The sequence below is a fragment of the Mus musculus genome, chromosome 6 (genome assembly GCF_000001635.26).
Source record: "Mus musculus strain C57BL/6J chromosome 6, GRCm38.p6 C57BL/6J".
NCBI classification, from domain to species: Eukaryota; Metazoa; Chordata; class Mammalia; order Rodentia; family Muridae; genus Mus; species Mus musculus.
The window spans coordinates 37,000,632-37,020,114 of record NC_000072.6 but is presented as its reverse complement, the minus strand read 5'-3'; the positions used below and the strand labels follow the sequence as shown (position 1 = coordinate 37,020,114).

The following is a 19,483-nucleotide window of genomic DNA, read 5'->3' as shown; positions in this document are numbered from 1 at the left end:
AGTTCAACCAAAGGAGAAATTGTTTTCTATTTGTTCATAGTGCAGAATCTTGGGAAAATGTCTATTGTGTTGAAGAAAGGATTTGGTGGAAACTATATAACAAAGAATTCTTTTTCTTCTTTCCCTTGTGGTGTAGGCAGCCTTTTCTGATTTCCTACAAAGAAGTTCTAGAGATCTATCCAAACACGTCAAAGTTGTCGTGAGTATTGACTATATAGGTTCATTTCATTTGCATGTGAATATGAGTGTCACTCCCCCCACCCCCAATGCCAGTTGATACGTAGATTAATATATAGACAAATATATTAATCCCTGGGCTACATATAATTTGTCAATCATGTAGCTCATTCAACCATAAACATGCATCCTCTCTATGTGTCAGTCTCTGTTTTAGTTGCTGGAGTGAAATAAAGACTAGTTTTACTCCTAAAGAAATAATATGCTGGGATTATAGTCCTGTACTAAGTCCAGCAAAATGTTTAAAAAACACAGAGCTACTTTTATATAATATAAAAACAAGAGGAAATGATCCTTGAAAAGAAAACAACTAAGGATCGTAATAGAATAATATTTAGTAGGGCACTGGTAATGTTAACAATGTTAATAAACTAGAATATACAGTACTAATGTGATAGAAACGACTTCCTCATTCTTATAGGATGAAAAGTTCATTTTAAAAATGTTTCCAGTATTAAGAAGGCTGAGCTAGAAGGGATGTAAATTCAAGGCAACCAGCTGGACTGGACAGCTTGGTGAGAACCTGTCTCAAGAGAATGGAAAATTATAGAAATCTGATAGGCAAACATTTGCTAAGCTGCTGTTGCTGTTCCATCAGCGTTAATTTGTGCCCTGCTTTGAATCTCATACCGATTCTTCCTATAGAGTTTCTATGTCTTTATTGTAGCCATATGAATACTCAGGGCATTGTATGAGTTCAGTAACTTATCACAAAATCACAAAATATATGGCTTATAGAAAACTGTGCTTGAAAAATGATCCCCTTAAATCAACTGGGACAAGAGCTGAGTATTGCTGGTATTAGCTAACCTCATCATCCCTCCATGGTATTTCAACTCACATACAATGCCTTGTTGTTGTTTCTGGCTCTGGAAGGGATTGGGTAGCAAAGCTGCAGGCTTCATGGTAACCAGGAAGGGAGGGTGGGAAGAAAAAGGAAAGAAAAAGAGAGAAGAGGGAAAGAGGGAATAGAGAGATGTTCAATGACTGCTGAATGACTGACCAGGACAAGATCACCCTTCATGGCAACCCCTGACAGAGTGAATTCGTTCTTCCAAGTAGGCCCAACCTCCTACCATCTCACTCAGTGTGGGCTCACCAACAGGGTAGCATGCTCATGATAGAATCCCATGGTTCCTCCAGCTTGGGACCAAGGCTTTTAACTCGTGAGCCTTTTTGAGGAACACTTTACAGCCTAACTACATTAGATGTATATAAAAGACTGTCTTGTTTTCGACAGATATAAAGTCAGTATCTTAGATGTAATACACAAGACACATGGTAATAAAGTGTGCATTATAAATTCTCGACTAGGGGGCTGGTGAGATGGCTCAGTGGGTAAGAGCACCTGACTGCTCTTCCGAAGGTCCAGAGTTCAAATCCCAGCAACCACATGGTGGCTCACAACCATCTGTAATGAGATCTGACGCCCTCTTCTGGTGTGTCTGAAGACAGCTACAGTGTACTTACATATAATAAATAAATAAATCTTAAAAAAAAAATAAATTCTCGACTAAGAAAACACAAAGCACTAAGAAAACATTGCATGTAACACAATCTACTTCCATTGTTTGATTTATCAACACATAAGCATAGATATAGAACTGTATTTTGCAGGCATATATTTTGTCTTACATGTGTTTGAGTTAGAGAAAACAATAATTGCTGCTGTCCTGGAGAACTGTACATTTTAATGCAATAATATGCAAAAAGTATGGTATGCATCTTTGAAAAATCTGATGAGCTCGCAGGAAGAAAGTCTAGCACATTTACAAATGAGATTGGTTTCAAGTTCAGTAGTATTTACTATAGCATTTTTTTTTCTGTAATGTGTCAACAGAGTTTAGCATTCTATTTATTTATTTATTTAATTTATTTATTTTTGCTTGTAAGTTTTCTTACAACCAAATTATTCTATGATTTCTTCATGAGCATAGCCATCTATGGATCTGCTTGAAGACCCTAAATGATTTGGAAGAGTTTAGGTTGTTGGAAGTACTCTAAAACATATTTGGTCACTATCAAGAACTTTATTTTATCTAAGTTGCTTTTGGAAATATTTTATTTAGAACTGTATGATTTCTTGGAAATCATTTTTGAGACTGTTTATGAGCTTTGAGGTATAGTCAGATCAGGTAGGGAAACAGTGTGGTGCTTTGAAGCAACCATTGATTGCTTGCAAAATCTTTAGGCTTAGACTGAAACACTGCTGAAAGAAATCTTAACAAAATTGTAGTGAGTTTTGGAATACTGTACTCTTTCTTCCAAAACATAAGAAGCGGAGGGAATTCTCCCATGTAGGGGTTGAGAGGGAGAAAGCAAGCTGAAAAGCCAGCTTTGTACCATGCCACTATGTCATTGACTCTGATTGGACTCCTCTTGTGCATATCCCCAGTGCAAATAGAGAAAGGGGGATGGAGATTTTTGTGTGTGACTGGCTGCAGGACAGTACTCATGGGAAAAAATTAGGTGATCAAGGAACCTATGTACAAAGGTTCTAATGTGGAATGATGAAGACACCCTGAGACCAAGGTCGGATCCAAACCCCAACAGTCTAATCTCAAAAGTGCCATCTAGTTCTGTAAGAGATTAGATTTGTAACACACAATCACTTGACGGTATTTGTCTTTTTGATCTAGTGTTAATACACACTCCTATGTATATAGCTAAAACACCAGCTTCATGCCATGGCAAACAAAAAAGGATCCATTACAAGTGATTCAAATTTAGAACAGACTCCTTAAAAAGAATGGTCAGATAATGTATTCCAAACAAGTTTCCTAGCTTCAAAATAAACATTGTCTCAGACAGGAAAGAAAACAAATGGCCACATTCATGCTGTGTTTGGATCAATTGATTATGGTGGAAAATACTGCTGGCTTCACTCAAGCTTTTATCTTTGAAGTGTGTACAGTCTTTAAACGTTAGCACTGTATGTCTGAATATTAGAGGAGAGAAAAATTTGTTTTGGTCAAACGGAAGTTTTGTTTTGTATAAGATCAGAACAAAGCTGGAGTTAAGTCTGGCTCTCCTCCAGTCAGGCTCACCGTAAATTTCTGTCCTAGTAACTGGCTTTCACTCAGGGGAAAGGGGGAAGAATTCCATGTTCTATGCTGTTGTCGACCTAGTTATCTTGGATGAGACTCTCAGACTCATGAGCACCTCAGAAGCCTCGCTTTCTCTGCTTTGGTTGCTGCAGTGTGATGGGACAGACCTCACCCCAAAGATCCAGGACCTGAAGTTCCAGTGTATAGTATTTTTAAATATTCCCAGGTAAGCCCTGTTCATGCTGTTGCGTTTGTGCGATGTGAACTCTGACTGACATCTGATTGCAGAAGTGAATCGTCTCGGGTATAACGTATGGAATCCCTTATTTTAGTGTGGTGGTAAAGGTCACTCATTTTCTTTTCCTGCTTGGCTTGTTCCCCGTGGTGGGTTATCTTGCCTGTGATGTAGAATTCATTATCTGTATTCTCCTATTCCTGAGAGACTCAGGCCTTTTTCTAAAACATTTTCATTTAATTCTCACTACTGCCCCACACCCACCTCACAGCCTCAAGGGAAGCAGATGTGAGTAGAGTCCTTTCAGTGTCTCAGAAGCCATTAGGAACACATCCAGCCTGATGAGTGTGGGATTCTCTGCCAGATGCTAGAATTCATTGGAGAGACACAGTGTACACAAGGAGACATGGTGTGCACAGGGAGATGTGGTGTAGACAGAATTTCAATGCTCTTTGGAACAATTATACACAAGGAGAAGGCAATACTTAGGACTATTTTCTTTCTTTTGTTATTTTTTTTCCATTTTTTATTAGGTATTTAACTCATTTACATTTCCAATGCTATACCAAAAGTCCCCCATATCCACCCACCCCCACTCCCCTGCCCACCCACTCCCCCTTTTTGGCCCTGGTATTCCCCTGTACTGGGGCATATAAAGTTTGCAAGTCCAATGGGCCTCTCTTTCCAGTGATGGCCGACTAGGCCATCTTTTGATATATATGCAGCTAGAGTCAAGAGCTCTGGGGTACTGTTGTTATTATTTTTTATTAGGTATTTTCTTCATTTACATTTCTAATGCTATCCCAAAAGTCCCCAAACCCTCCCCCCACTCCCCCCCTCCACTTCCACTTCTTGGCCCTGGCATTCTCCTGTACTGAGGCATATAAAGTTTGCAAGACCAATGGGCCTCTCTTTCCACTGATGGCTGACTAGGTCATCTTCTGATACATATGCAGCTAGAGACACAAGCTCCGGGGTACTGGTTAGTTCATATTGTTGTTCCACCTATAAGGTTGCAGACCCTTTTGGCTCCTTGCGTACTTTCTCTAGCTCCTCCATTAGGGGCCCTGTGATCCATCCAATAGCTGACTGTGAGCATCCACTTCTGTGTTTGCTAGGCCCTGGCATAGCCTCGCAAGAGACGGCTATATCAGGGTCCTTTCAGCAAAATCTTGCTAGTGTGTGCAATGGTGTCAGTGTTTGGGGGCTGATTATGGGATGGATCTCCAGGTATGGCAGTCTCTAGATGGTCCATCCTTTCGTCTCAGCTCCAAACTTTGTCTCTGTAACTCCTTCCATGGGTGTTTTGTTCCCAATTCTAAGGAGCAAAGTGTCCACACTTTCGTCTTCATTCTTCTTGAGTTTCATGTGTTTTGCAAATTGTATCTTGTATCTTGGGTATTCTAAGTTTCTGGGCTAATATCCACTTATCAGTGAGTACATATCATTTGAGTTCTTTTGTGATTGGGTTACCTCACTCAGGATGATGCCCTCCAGGTCCATCCATTTGCCTAGGAATTTCATAAATTCATTCTTTTTAATAGCTGAGTAGTACTCCATTGTTTAAGTGTACCACATTTTCTGTATCCATTCCTCTGTTGAGGGGCATCTGGGTTCTTTCCAGCTTCTGGCTATTACAAATAAGGCTGCTATGAACATAGTTGAGCATGTGTCCTTCTTACCAGTTGGAATATCTTCTAGATATATGCCCGGGAGAGGTATTGCAGGATCCTCCGGTAGTACTATGTCCAATTTTCTGAGGAACCGCCAGACTGATTTCCAGAGTGGTTGTACAAGCTTGCAATCCCACCAACAATGGAGGAGTGTTCCTCTTTCTCAACATCCTCGCCAGCATCTGCTGTCACCTGAATTTTTCATCTTAGCCATTCTGGCTGGTATGAGGTGGAATCTCAGGGTTGTTTTGATTTGCATTTCCCTGATGATTAAGGATGCTGATCATTTTTCCAGGTGTTTCTCAGCCATTCGGTATTCCTCAGGTGAGAATTCTTTGTTTAGCTCTGAGCCCCATTTTTTAATGGGGTTATTTGATTTTCTGGAGTCCACCTTCTTGTGTTCTTTATATATATTGGATATTAGTCCCCTATCTGATTTGGGATAGGTAAAGATCCTTTCCCAATCTGTTGGTGGCTTTTTTGTCTTATTGACTGTGTCTTTTGCTTTACAGAAGCTTTGCAATTTTATGAGGTCCCATTTGTTGATTCTCGATCTTACAGTACAAGCCATTGCTGTTCTATTCAGGATTTTTTCCCCTGTGCCCATATCTCCAAGGCTTTTCCCCACTTTCTCCTCTATAAGTTTCACTGTCTCTGGTTTTATGTGGAGTTCCTTGATCCACTTAGATTTGACCTTAGTACAAGGAGATAGGAATGGATCAATTCGCATTCTTCTACATGATAACCGCCAGTTGTGCCAGCACCATTTGTTGAAAATGCTGTCTTTTTTTCCACTGGATGGTTTTAGCTAGGACTATTTTTTAAAATAAGCATATCACTTCACAGTGGCGTAAAGGTGGATTGTAGGATTGCAGGTTCCCAAGCCATTGTGTTGGAAGACATGGGTTTATATCCCCTCATTGCTTCCTATCAACCAACTTGGACAAATAAGCTGACCTTGGGTGAATTTAAGGAAAATGAGAGATCTATGGAAATTTATATCTGGGGAAACCTCTCAGGGTCTCCAGGTTGCTCTTGGAAGTGCTCAGTACACTAAGGTCCCAGCGTGTTTCAGGGGCATGTGTCAACGTGGTTTTAGTAGACAGCTTACAGATTTGCAGAACACTGGCTAGTAGTGCCTCTTGTACAATTTTCCTCTTTACTCTTGACTCTCTTCCCTTATGTGTCTGCTTCTCCAATTTTATAATTTTATTCATTTCCTTTCCCTTTCTCGTCTCACCCCTCTCACTTTCCTTCCACCCATTTCCCTTCCCTCCCTCTAGTCCTTCTTTTCTTCCTTTTGAGAGAATCTCGATATTTCACAGTTCTACCTTAGCTTCTCGTGTATCAGAGGAGCAGGCATATACCACAATCTATCTTATTTCATTTCTTATCTTTTATTTATTTATTTGAAGTAATTTTCATTCATTTTTGCCCTGTGAGAATTTCTTGTCTTACTTTATGTCATGACAAATGCTGCCATCTTAGTTCATGTTCTTTCTTACACTAGCACGAATTTCACTTTAAGAAAATTATGAAATTATTAAAGATGATTCATAATATGTTGTAGACAGCATGAACCCTGGAGTGAGGAATGATGGAACAGATAGGTACCACAGTATGCTTTTCTTGCTAAATTGTTGCTTATTTTTGCAAGGTTGTGATATTCTGGAGACAATAACTTTATTTTTTCAAATGTGAAGGTATCTATCTAGAGCAACAACTGTTCTTATATTTGAAAAGCATCAAGTTCCACTAGAAGTTATTTTCAAAAGTCAAATAAACTGACACAGAAGCACAACACCCTGCCCCTGCTCCCATGTAGTCATGAGTACACCATGCAAGACCTTAGTGCATGTATGCATTAACCCTAAGTTATTTCCCAGTGCTAATCAGGAATAGAATGACGTAGCTCTAACTGTTTTTGACCTTGTTTGCAGATATTGTGCTGGCACAATGCCTTGGGGAAACCCTGGAGATCATCATGACTTTGAACCCCAACGTCATGATGACGGCTACATTGAAGTCATTGGATTCACTATGGCCTCTTTGGTGAGCAATATCTCAAGTTTATTGAAAACCCTTGTGTATAAGCCACAAATGGACCTTAAGTGTTCACAAAGGAAAAATTAGTTTCTCCAACAAAGTCTGACTGGGTGTACAGACCACACTTAAGGGCTGGCCCCATGCCCAGCAGTAGACGGCCAACATAGAATGAACTCAGTGACACATTTGCAGGGTTTTTGTTTCATAATGCTTTGTCTGGGCATTTTCCTTCCCACCTTACTCTTCTTCTTACACCTTCTCTTCTCAAATATTATGATTTCCAATCTTGTGTTTCTGTGCGATTTCTCTGGGTGAATGTGTGTGTCTCTGTGTCTGTATTTGTTTCTTGTGATTTTTTTTGGCCTTGTCTTCCTGATTGTTTTATCCATATATATATATGGTTTTGGATATCTGTTTTCAAATGAGACAGAGAAAGAAAAGTATGGATTTGCATGGGTGGGGAGGTAGGGGGTAACCTTGGAGGAGTTGGATAGGAGAAACTGTGATCAGAATATGTTGTGTGAAAAAAGCTACTTTCAATAAAAAGTGTCTTATTTTATAAACTGTACATAGTACATATTGGGTTAGGATAAACATGAATGTGTCATTAATTTTGAAAACCAATCCTATGAACCTGAAGTTCAAAAATAAGTCAATTTCATTTGATTGTTTTACTTTCTAGGAAATAAAACAGTTTGGGCTTAGGGAGCCATCATGGTGCAGAGATAGTGCAGTATTAACACAAAAACCACAGGAGCCGATTGATGCTTTTCTTGCTTTGCTGGGGAAATGAATATTTAACTTAAAAAGTAGTTATTTATATTCAATTTTATCTTGTTCACATAGCTGGAGATGAGTGTATAGATTATCACAAAATACTTATAAATGGGAAAAGAAACTATATGACCACCTTAGAACTACAGTTGCAACAGTATACACATCAGTTCATACTTTAATATTGTGTGTTTGTATTAAAAACTGAGGGAGCTGGAGAGATGGCTCAGAGATTAGGAGCAGTGTCTGCTATCCAGAGGTCCTGAGCTCAAGTCCCAGCCAACACATGGTGGCTCACAACATCTATAATGGGATCTGGTGCCCTCTTCTGGCATGCAGGCAAAAGCTGTATACATAATAAATACATCTTTAAAAAAATACCCTGAATTTATAGTATAAGTGCATTTCAAACGGTTTTCAACTTATCGACCAATTTAGAATTATAAAATCTGCCAAGCAGTAGTGGCACATGCCTTTACCCAGCACTTGAGAGGCAGAGGCAGGTGGATTTCTGAGTTGGAGGCCAGCCTGGTCTACAGGGTGAGTTCCAGGACAGCCAGGGCTACACAGCGAACCCTGTCTTGAAAAAACAACAAACAAACAAAAAAGAATTATAAAAACTACTTATTTCATGTTGTACTATATAAATTATTATATAAACTCAGTTTGTACAAATCGAAAGCCTCCATTGTAATGAATTATAAAAACTACTTATTTAATGTTGTATTATATAAATTATTCTATAAATTCATAGTTTGTACAAATCAAAAGCCTCCATTGTAACTGGGCTGTGCTAGCCACTATCCACAAACGGTCAGAAGGTGCTGTTCTACTTTAAGAAACAGAAGTATATCTTTCATAGTTTTTGTTTCTTATTGCTGTGGTAAAATACCATGACAGAAGAAATCCAGGGGATGAAGTATTTCAGCTCACAGTACAAGGGGAAAGGCAGTCAGGGAGCTGTCAGCAGGAGATGCGTGCTTCTCGGCTTTCTTCTGTACTTCATAGAGTCCAGGACTCCACCCCAGGAGTGATGTCACTGGTCAATGAAAGCCCTTTCTACCTCAATTAATGTAATCATAGGATAATTGTCACACAGGAACTCCCAGAAATCTGTCTGCCAGGTGATTATAGATTGTCAGATTGACAATTAGTGTAGATTTCATTTTGTCCACCTTATGAGTGACAACGGTTTCTTCCTCAATAACCCCAAGTTAAAACACTTTAACACAATAACCTATAGCGATTATGGCAAGAATTCGTGTCATTTCAATTGATGGTGTCTCTTAAGGTAGGACTTGCCCTTTGCATCAGCATTTGAGAGGGACGTTCACAGGGCAGGGGAGGTGAAAACTCAGCTTCTGAGAAGGAGGGAAATGGATAGAAGGGCTCACTCTTAATAGTTGACTTTTTTTAGAGCGTTCTTTATCACCAAAGCTTTCTAAGCTATTAGACAGGAAATAAACAGGCTTAAATTCAGAAAGTATATGTATAGGGAAAAATGACTAGAGGTAACAAAGGTGTACTGGTGTTTAACAGAAAGAGTTTATTTTGGGTAATGGCTCCTGAGTGATGGAGTCAGTTATGGCACAGATGGCGCAGCATGTCAGAGGAAACAGGAAGCTGGCTGACCAAATTTTTTAGCTATACACAAGAAACAGAGGAAAGAGGAAGCAGGATCCCAAATCTACTTTCTTGGCCATCATTTTCTTCGAGAAAGGATTGGATAGTATGTGGTCCAACCTCTTCTGTAATGTTAATGGATGCTGCTGCTCACTGAGTGGAGCCAACAATAATTGAGTCTTGCAGAATGTCAGCACCACTCGTTTTGGCCTATGTCTATCAACTGGGATGTTTCAAGGAGAGATTCCCTTTTACCTTCTATTTGGTCACTTAGTCACACACTTTTGCAGGGTGGCTGATTTTTATTTTCATTATTTATTTTCAAGTTAACATGTTGGCTCATTGGCAACCTTAGATAGAAAGTACAAAGTACAAAGCCTTGTACTTTCAGACATGTACCCATCATGAATTTGGGTCTGTGGTCTTCTCCTTGGGTCTGGTTGGGTTTGTGATTTTGTGATGAGTCAAGGACAGTGGGGGCATGGAGAGATGATTCAGAAGGGAAAAGGACCACAGTTCAGGTCCCCAGTACCTATGTGACATGTTTGTGCTAACATGTGTCTGTAATTCTGGTGCAAAGGAAACAGATACTGGGAGCCTTGTATAAGCTGTTTGGTACAAATGGGTGAACTCTAGGTTTAGTGAAAGCCTCTGTTTCAAAAAACAAGGTAGGGAGTGAGAAAAGAAGACACCCAGTATCTAGATCTGGCCTCCATGTGCAGTCGCACACTCATGAAGGTGTGTTTTCTCTCTCTCTCTCTGACTCCCCCCCCCCCCACACACAGATAGATATGAGTGTGCCATTGTATAATTTTTCTGGAGTTGGACCGTAAAAGGCCATGAAGCAGTTAGGAAGTGGACAATAATGGTCACCTCTAATTGGTAGCAAGTTTTGTAAAGCCAAAGTAATACTTCAGATGTGTCTGTTTCCAATCAGTGTCAGTTATAAATAGTGAACTCACCAGTGGTGTGCCCGTAAATGACAGGCTACTATGTAGAACTGGTTGAGGAATGAGCAAACAAAAGCCCTGTCTTTGAGGCACTCACAGAGCCAACGTGGAGGAAAAACCAAGAATAAAACAATAAATTTCAGGAGAGAGCTGGGAGACACTAGAGAGGAATACCAAAACCAAGGGTGCCTGTTGGGAGGCAGGAGTCTCTAGAGTGTAGTGGCCTATCAGAGCAAGCAGCCTGAGAGCACATGTCCTTGAAGAGCTACAAGTAGTGGCTTAAGTGACTCTACAAGTAAAACTACAGTCTTGGAGAGAGGTGAGGCAGAAGCAGCCTCTTCAAGCTGTCCATGGGGATGATGTTGCAAGAGGGTTGGGCATGATGAGGCTTGTGCCTGGACTCCAATTTCATGTGACCTGAATCTCTAACCCTGGGTCTTGTTAAAAAAATCATCAAATTGGCATTGGTATCCAGGTGGATGTTCACATTAGATGATGAAGGAATATGAAAGGGCCGGGTTAGTTGCAGACATGTTTGGATATCATGACCCATTGTGAACCTTAGAAGAGAATTAAAGAATCCTAGCAGGTTGCTGCAGACAATTGGTCAAAGGATGGATCCATCGAAGAAGGTCAAAACTGTAAGAGCATTGTGCAAGAGCTGAGCTCTGAAATCTGCATAAGAAGTCAGCATGTGCTTAAAAGTAGACAACTGAAAATTGTGTGACTGGAAGTCAGGGGATCTCCATAGGTTAGAGAGATGGCATTGGAGGGTCTGTTGTCCCCTCTTTGCCAGCCTGTGGCTAGTTGGGGTGAGGAGGGGAGAAAATTAATGGATGGGATTTGGTGAGGAGGGAACAGAACGTGAAAGTCTTGACAACTGTAATTTCCTCTTTGCACAACATGAACACTACAAAGTCACGTGAGATAGTGTCAGATGTGTGATAGAATCTCCAATCCTAGTGACTGCATTTGCTTCCGGGGCAGAAAAATCCTGCCTTAGAAAATCCGAGTTAACTCTGCTTAGCTGTTTAAGTATACGGTTAAAAGCTGTGTATTTGTGAACACTATGTGCTCTCTAAATAACCCTGCAAAGTACTTTTAAATATTCATATTCATCTCACTCTGTCCAATGGTAAAGTATTGCTGTTTTTAATTTGGTATGAAAGAATTTTTATGTTTAGTCCTTCAGTTTTCAATTCATTGAGGCTATTCTATTGATTGTATTTCCAAGAAGGTAAATTATGTAAAATTATAAGCATGATCTTAAGATGACTGTCTAAACAGGATGGTATAAGTACTTAAAATTACTCTTTTTAAATGTATACTTAAAATAGCTTCCCTATAATTTAAAACCTTAACTACTAGCTTAAGTTGGTTTTTTTTTCAGCAAATTATCTTTTTTTTTTCTAAGAAGTTGACATGTCTAAAATCATTAAAGGCTACCTGTTTTTAAGGTTATGCAATAAACTCATAAATATTTTCGTTCATTGTTTATAATTTAAGAACACCCAAAGAAGAGGAAGCTCAGACTTATTCTTGAGAGGAGATTTTTAAATTGAATTACTGGAATGGAGAGGGGGCTATGTCTTTTAGAATGTTTATCTTGTAATTGCAAACTTCAAAGAGAAGTCTTCAATTGACTCCTTTGGTTGGATGCTTTCCTGCTAATTAAGATGCTCGCTCACTGGGTAGCCGGTATCCTGATTGCCTTCTTGGGTTTCACAGAGCCCATAATCAGGCATTGTAACTTGTATTTGTTTCTGCCACAATTTTTTGTTATTATGGCCGGGAAGGGCCTTTCATGTTGAGTCTGTTTCTAAGTAATTTAAAACTTTCCAAGACAGTTCAAAGCGTGATTCACATGGAGGAAGTGGGACCCTCATTTGCAATTCAGGCTCCTCAACTTTGAAGAAAGCACACTGATCTCTCTGTTAATTGAAATTAAAATGTGTAAGTTCTTTTACATTTCTGGATGAGGAAGGCAAAGGACAGGGTTGGTCAGTCTGGGGCGGGGTACAGAGAGATTCCCAGGGCCAAGGTTTTATATTTCTGCATAATGTGATCTCTTTTGCTTTTTAAAAGATGAAATGCTAATTTTATAACTCACATTAAATGTAAGAACTTAAGTGAACGTCTCATATCTAACCAGAATGCCTACGGAGAGCTACTCATATTCTGATTTCTGATGCCTTTCCTCCCAGTGACTTTGTTTTTGTGTTTGAAAACACACATAAAATTTAAAAAGTGATTTTATAACATTTTACTAAGAGAGGTTTGTTTGTTTGTTTTTCGAGACAGGGTTTCTCTGTGTAGCCCTGGCTGTCCTGGAACTCACTCTGTAGACCAGGGCCTCAAACTCAGAAATCTGCCTGCCTCTGCCTCCCAAGTGCTGGGATTAAAGGCGTGTGCCACCACTGCCCGGCAAGATTTTTTTTTAAGATTTATTTATTTATTTTATGTATATGAGTACACTGTAGCTGTGCAGACGGTTGTGAGCCTTCATGTGGTTGTTGAAATTGAATTTTAGGACCTTTGCTCACTCCGGTCGGCCCTACTCACTCAAAGATTTATTTATTATTATAAATAAGTACACTGTAGCTGTCTTCAGAGGCATCAGAAGAGGGCGTCAGATCTAATTACAGGTGGTTGTAAGCCACCATGTGATTGCTGGGATTTGAACTCAGGACCTTTGGAAGAGCAGTCAGTGCTCTTACCTGCTGAGCCATCTCACCAACCCTGAGACTTTCTTTTTTAATGTTATTTAATTGATACCTTCTTTCCTGGGGTTTGTCATAACAAAGCAACAGGAAATCCACACAGAGTTTCACACACAATTATATCAGTATGGCAGCAGGTATTGTTCTCCAAACCACGATGGGCTTTCTTTGCATTCAATCAGTATCGCAGAAGCATCCTACGAATGACAGTATAAGCTTCATTAGATAAGCACATCACAGTTTAAATAATAATCATTTCTTTTATGAAGCTTTCACGTTTCTGATGTTTGGTGTCATAAATAACTCTGATTAATGTTGTGTGTAAACACGGTGAGTACAAGTTGTTCTGACAGATCCACAGGGAAGAGAGTATTGATCCAATGTCATAAATGTTTTCAGGATTGTCTAGAAATGTTTTTAGAATGCTTTATAATAAGAATTATAAAACTCCTTTCTTTAATATTTACAGACACAATAGTAATAGGCAGAGTAGTAAGAGCTGAATAAGGTTTAAAACTGTACAGCTAATGGGAGTGGGAATGGGAATACAATTAATGCGTAAAGGAATTAGGTGTGTCTTGTGAGGTTGAACTTGGCAAAAGATGGTTAACAGCTCACTGAACAGCACAAATGACAGTAAGAATAGCATACTGTTATTACACTTTCTCTTTTGAAAAACTCATATTTTTTGCATATGCTGCTGACTGGCTCACTTTTTATTTTGAGTTTTAAGAGAAATAGATGAGGAGTGGGTCTGGGAAAGAGGGGAGATGGGAGAGTGGGCAGGCAGGAGTGGAGGGAGGGAAAACTGCAGTCAAGTGTAACATAGGAGAGAAGAATAGAGAGATACTCTAAATGCACGTCTTTTGGCACATGCATCTATTGCAGATGTAACCTGTCTACTTTATGTGTGTGTGTTCTTCATGTCTCTTTTTACCAACATGCCTTCTCAATATTATTGCATTTATTTATAATTTTATCTTTGAGAATTGTATACACAAATACACTGTAAATGCATAACTTTCACTACTCTGTACCCTTATCGCCATTACCTCTTCCATCTCCAACTTCCTCTAGCACTCATCTTAAACACTTTTATGATCTCTTGTTTCATGAAGTACGCTTAAGTTCTGTTAGGGCTACACATATGCAAGCATGCAGACAGGTGTGTGCCTCCACGTCCCTCTTCCCCCCTTAAAAATCTTAACTAACTCCAAGTTCAACAGGGAAGGCATTCTCTTGTCTCCTTGATGATTTATAGTTTAATGTTTCCTGTCTAAGAAAGTCTCTTACCTCAAGAAAACATTTGTGTGTTGTACAAGGTGACTCTTACTCTGTTAAAAACATTTGTTGTTCTTACCAGTGTTATTGCTGAGTGACCTTTCCCCTTCTGTAGGATTGTCCTGGATCTTTTCCAGAATCCCATTTTCTTCCTTCTACTTATTTTTATGCCAGTGCACACTGTCCTGTTTAATCTGCCTTTAGAGTAATCTTGTCCTTTGCCAATTCCACATATGTAGATGATTTACTCTTTGGATTAGTCTCCCCAATACCTGCACCTTCCTTATCGCCCTTCCATCTCTGTCCCTATTAAACTCACTTACCAACTCTACCTGGTCCCTTTACATAATTGTGACCTTTGGTTTGTTTTGTGAGCCAGTTAGCTTAACCAGGCCATCTGTGTGACCATTAGATTGGAGCAATCCATTGGAGCATGTTGGGGTCACCTGTGGGTATGAAGTCAGGGACTCCCTCTCTCATTGACTCTGTAAACATATAGGCTGTACCACATACAGTGGCTTTAGACAACAAGATGGTGTTTTGTATGCATTTATAAAGCAGTTGAAGGTTCGGGGCGGGGGGGGGGGGAATTATGCACTCTTTGCATTCTTTGCTCTGTGTTCTTATGTCACCTCTCTGCCTCTGTCACCTCTCTGCCTCTGTCCTCTCACTTTGCTTCCCCCCCCCCCCCCCGTACAGGGGACTTTGTGATTATATTGTATCCACTCCCAGATCCCAGAGCAATTGCTCTTTCTATTCAACCTTCGTTTATTTACATTGGAAATGTACTTCTGCTGTGTATGGGTTTCGTGGTTTTGATGAGTTAGAACACAGGCATTGATTTTTATGAATCTGAAAGTTGACTTTTATCCATGTACTCTCTGTTCTCTCATCCTTTCCCTATGCGTTCAGTAAAAGAATTTGCTAATTACTGTCTCACAGATGGTGGAATAACATGAAACGTTCCTGTCTGTGTTGCTGAGATCAGCAATATCTATCGATCTGTTTCCATCTTCAGCGACCTATTTCTTTCTGCAGGATCCAGTTTGCTACTAAGCTTTACTGTGAGATAATTTTATTTTTTCTTTTCTTATGGATCATGGTTTCTTCTTTATATATGTTAGGATCCATTGATTATCTACTCATCAGATGATCGCTGAATGTAATCTAAATTGTTTTATTGTTAGGTAGTACATAATATTTTAACATTACCTTTTTCAGTTCTTCCTTTACAAGTTACAAAATGTGTTTAGTATAAATGACGAATACTAACAAGTTGAGAGTTAAAAATATCAGTAGGAATGTGTTTCTTCCCAGATTTATACAAATCTGTCTTATCCCACTTCTCAGGATATATTGTTGATTCTGTCACTATTTTAACTTTCAGAATATTACAGATTTTAAAGTTATGATTACTACTTTAAGTAGCTTTAAAGCATCTAGATTTTTCCCTAAATTGTGCCATAGAACTGCAGGTTAGTGTCTTTCTAAAGACTATGAAATCTATAAGGCATTTTTATTCCTTTTTTTTTCTATTTTTTTCTGTCATGAAGGTATGTTGGTACTGGTTAGAATCTGTGTCCATTGGACAGAGATAAAAATGGCATGCACATGCAAGTCCTCTCAGTGAGAAAGGTACTTAGATTTTCCAGTCTCTATCTTGTCATTAAGAGGGAATTTGTAAACACACCATAGGAAATATTTTTAGTGAATTTTAGATCTCTTATGAGTAACTAGAAGAAGGGTTTTCAAACAAACTCCCTTCTTTTCTTAAACTGTCCCACTTTATTTTGACAGTGATTGACTGAACATTAATTCTGTGGCAGATGCAGAGAAATAAAGAGTGATGATTCTAGATGGGATGAGGTTGTATTTAAGAACAAGATATTGTTGAACTTTAGTCACAATCTAGAATCATAAAATACTAGTCTGGAAAAAGATTACAGAAGTAAACCCAGATCAGCCACGTTTGAGGAAATGCAAGTACGATTAGTTTCTCTGTAAGTAGTTAATTATGTGGACAACTCATTGGGGAAGTATTACTGCTCTGATTGCTACTTAGGCTTGCTAACAGCAGCCAGTGAGACTTTGTAGCACACTGGTGTTCAGAGTTTAATTCTTGATGACCTGGGGGAAAAGCAATAAAACGTAATGATATTACTCTATGAAAAGAGAATGATTGCAAAAGCTTATGAGGGACATTGTGAGCTAACCAGTCATGGTGACACGAATTATGTAGGTAGAATTTCTTCCTTTACAACAAGCATCATGCGTTGGGAAAGGAGGAACCCATATGAGCTGGTTTCACTGAAGCTATTGAAGTACGGAAGGATAATGAGAGGATGTCAGAGGAACTGAAAAGCAGATAGCCTGTAGATTCATCAGTCATCAAGTAAACAAAGTCCCTGTCACTTCTGGTGCTAGAAGGAGAGTAGAGTGGCATGAGATGGTGATATTAGTCCTAAGGGACCCAGGACATAAGATAAGTGATAGAACTTTGGAGAGAGACATATGGCAATCTGAAAAGGCTTTTGATTGGCTTTGTCATGAGGCTTGTAAACCAGGAGTCAGTATTCTTTTGTTTGTTTTTTGTTTGTTTGTTTGTTTGTTTTGGGTTTTTTTGGATATTTTATTTATTTACATTTCAAATGTTATTCCCTTTCCCAGTTTCCCCTTTGAAAACCTCTTTATCCTACCTTCTTTTCCCGTTTTTCTGAGGATGCTCCCCTACCTACCCACCCACTCACACCTCACCACCTTGGTATTCCCCTACACTGGGGCATTGAGCCTTCAGAAGATCAAGGGCCTCTACTCCCATTGATGCCATATAAAGCCACCCTCTGCTACATATGCAGCTGGAGCCATGGGTCCCTCCATGTGTACTCTTTGGTTTAGTCCCTGGGAGCCCCGGAGGGAGAGGGCATCTGGTTGTTTGATATTGTTGTTCTTCCTATGGGGTTGCAAACCCCTCCAGCTCCTTAAGTCCTTTCCCTAACTCCTCCATTGAGGTCTCTGTGATCAGTTCAATGGTTGGCTGCGAGCATCCACATCTGTATTCGTCAGGCTCTGGCAGAGCCTCACAGGAAACAGCTATATCAGGCTCCTGTCAGCAAGCACTTGTTGGCATCCACAATAGTGTCTGGGTTTGGTGACTGTATATGGGATGGATCCCCATGTGGGGCAGTCTCTGGATGGCCCTTCCTTCAGTCTCTGCTCCTCATTTTGTCCCGTATTTCCTTTAGACAGGAGCAATTCTGGGTTAAAAATTGGGAGATGAATGGGTGGCCCCATCCCTCAACTGGTGGCCTTGCCTAACCTCTGCATATGGGCTTTACAGATTCTCTCTCCCCTTTGTTGGGTATTTCAGCTAATGTCATCCCTGTTGGGAGCCTCTTACTTTCCTGGCATCTGGGTCTTTTTGATGGCTACACCCAGTTCCCCATCCCCCACTGCTACACAAGGGCGTTATTTACTCCATCAGAAGTGGGCCTGTTGCTGAGTCTGTTTCCATGAGTCAAAGAGATAGAGATGGCTTCTAGGGGAGGCTTAGCCACACCTGGGTAGGCTGCTTGAAAAAGAGATGCGAAGTTAGTTAGCCATTACTGTGGCAAACTATCTGGGATAATTGGCTTTTAATCAAAGGGTTATTTTTGCTCACAATTTGAGTCTGTGGTAATTTGGGTGTTGTATTGGGGCCTACGCCAAGGCAGCACATTGTAGTAGGGGCACATCATAGACAAAGCAATAATAACGGAGGAGAGCTAGGGTCCTGATATTCTCAAAGGCGTGACGCCAGTGACCCAGCTTATTCCCACAAAGCTCTACTTCTTAAAGGTTCTCCCATCTCCCAATAAAGCCATGGGCTGGAGAGCAAACATTTAACACATCTGCCCTCAGAGAACATTCAAGAACCAAACTGTAGTGCTCACTGTGGTAGTGCAGTTCTGTCCTGAAGAGGCTGAAGCCGGAAGATCGAGGAGGATTCCAGGTCAGATTAACTGAAGACTAACATCTTCTTTTGATAAAAAGAAACAATAAAAACATCATCACCACCACCACCAATATTCCAAACAGTAGAGATATAATTATTTGCTTCCTCTTTAGCTTGAGAAATATATATGTAATTATATATATGTATATATATGTATATATATATTCATTCTTCTTTGTGTACGATATGGTGTATTACATTGATTATATTTTTCTACATGTACTGACAACTATTTCTAATGCCCTTGACTAAATAATCCATTATTTACTCAATAAATTATATTGTGAAGTTCACAAGGTCTTGTCTCCAGAAAGATGAATTTTCTCTGTATATTTCCATTGGTTATCCCCACTGGTATGCAGACACCAGTAATTTAATGACATGTTTTTAAAAAGTATTTTAATTCTTTGTCTAGTAAGAATAGCAAAATAACCATTTTCCTTTTTTTCTTTGTTCACCCTATTCTAATTATATTTGGGGCTTTGTTTTTCTAAATTAGTTACAGAATTGATTTCATAAGTATAATAGCATTAGATGTGAGATTTTCAGGTTTCCAGAATGTCTTAAATTGAAAAACCTAATTTTCTTTCTTTATTTTTTATCACTTTCACTTACTGAAACAAATTTGAAATAGTTTGAAGAGGTTTAAGTAGAAAGAAAAGTTTTGTCCAAGTTCTAGGCTGTGAACAAGCATTAGTAAATGCAATTTTGAAATTGGTGAACTATGTGCTTTGCATTTTTTATTTCATTGTTATGCTGATATCAGTTACTTGAAGAGAATAGATAACACACACACACACACACACACACACACACACACACACACACACACACACACAACCCTTTGTATTAATTAATCTTGCATGAGGTCTGTCAAGATGGCTCAACAGATAAAGGCACATGCTG

General features: G+C 39.4%; 1 protein-coding gene across 18 annotated transcripts in view; it reads left to right on the top strand.

Annotated features, from left to right (window-relative positions):
- The window catches only part of Dgki (diacylglycerol kinase, iota), a 463,575-nt gene that overhangs the window by 280,841 nt on the left and 163,251 nt on the right, over nt 1-19,483 (top strand). For 17 of the 18 annotated variants that reach the window (XM_006506259.4, XM_011241385.3, XM_006506258.4 and 14 more), the window contains 3 exons: nt 137-199; nt 3,437-3,510; nt 7,133-7,244. In XM_006506259.4, coding sequence (XP_006506322.1) covers nt 137-199; nt 3,437-3,510; nt 7,133-7,244 — 249 coding nt within the window. Of the gene's footprint in view, nt 1-136; nt 200-3,365; nt 3,511-7,132; nt 7,245-19,483 lie in introns of those variants that run through there. The other variant, XM_017321633.2, reaches the window with a different exon arrangement.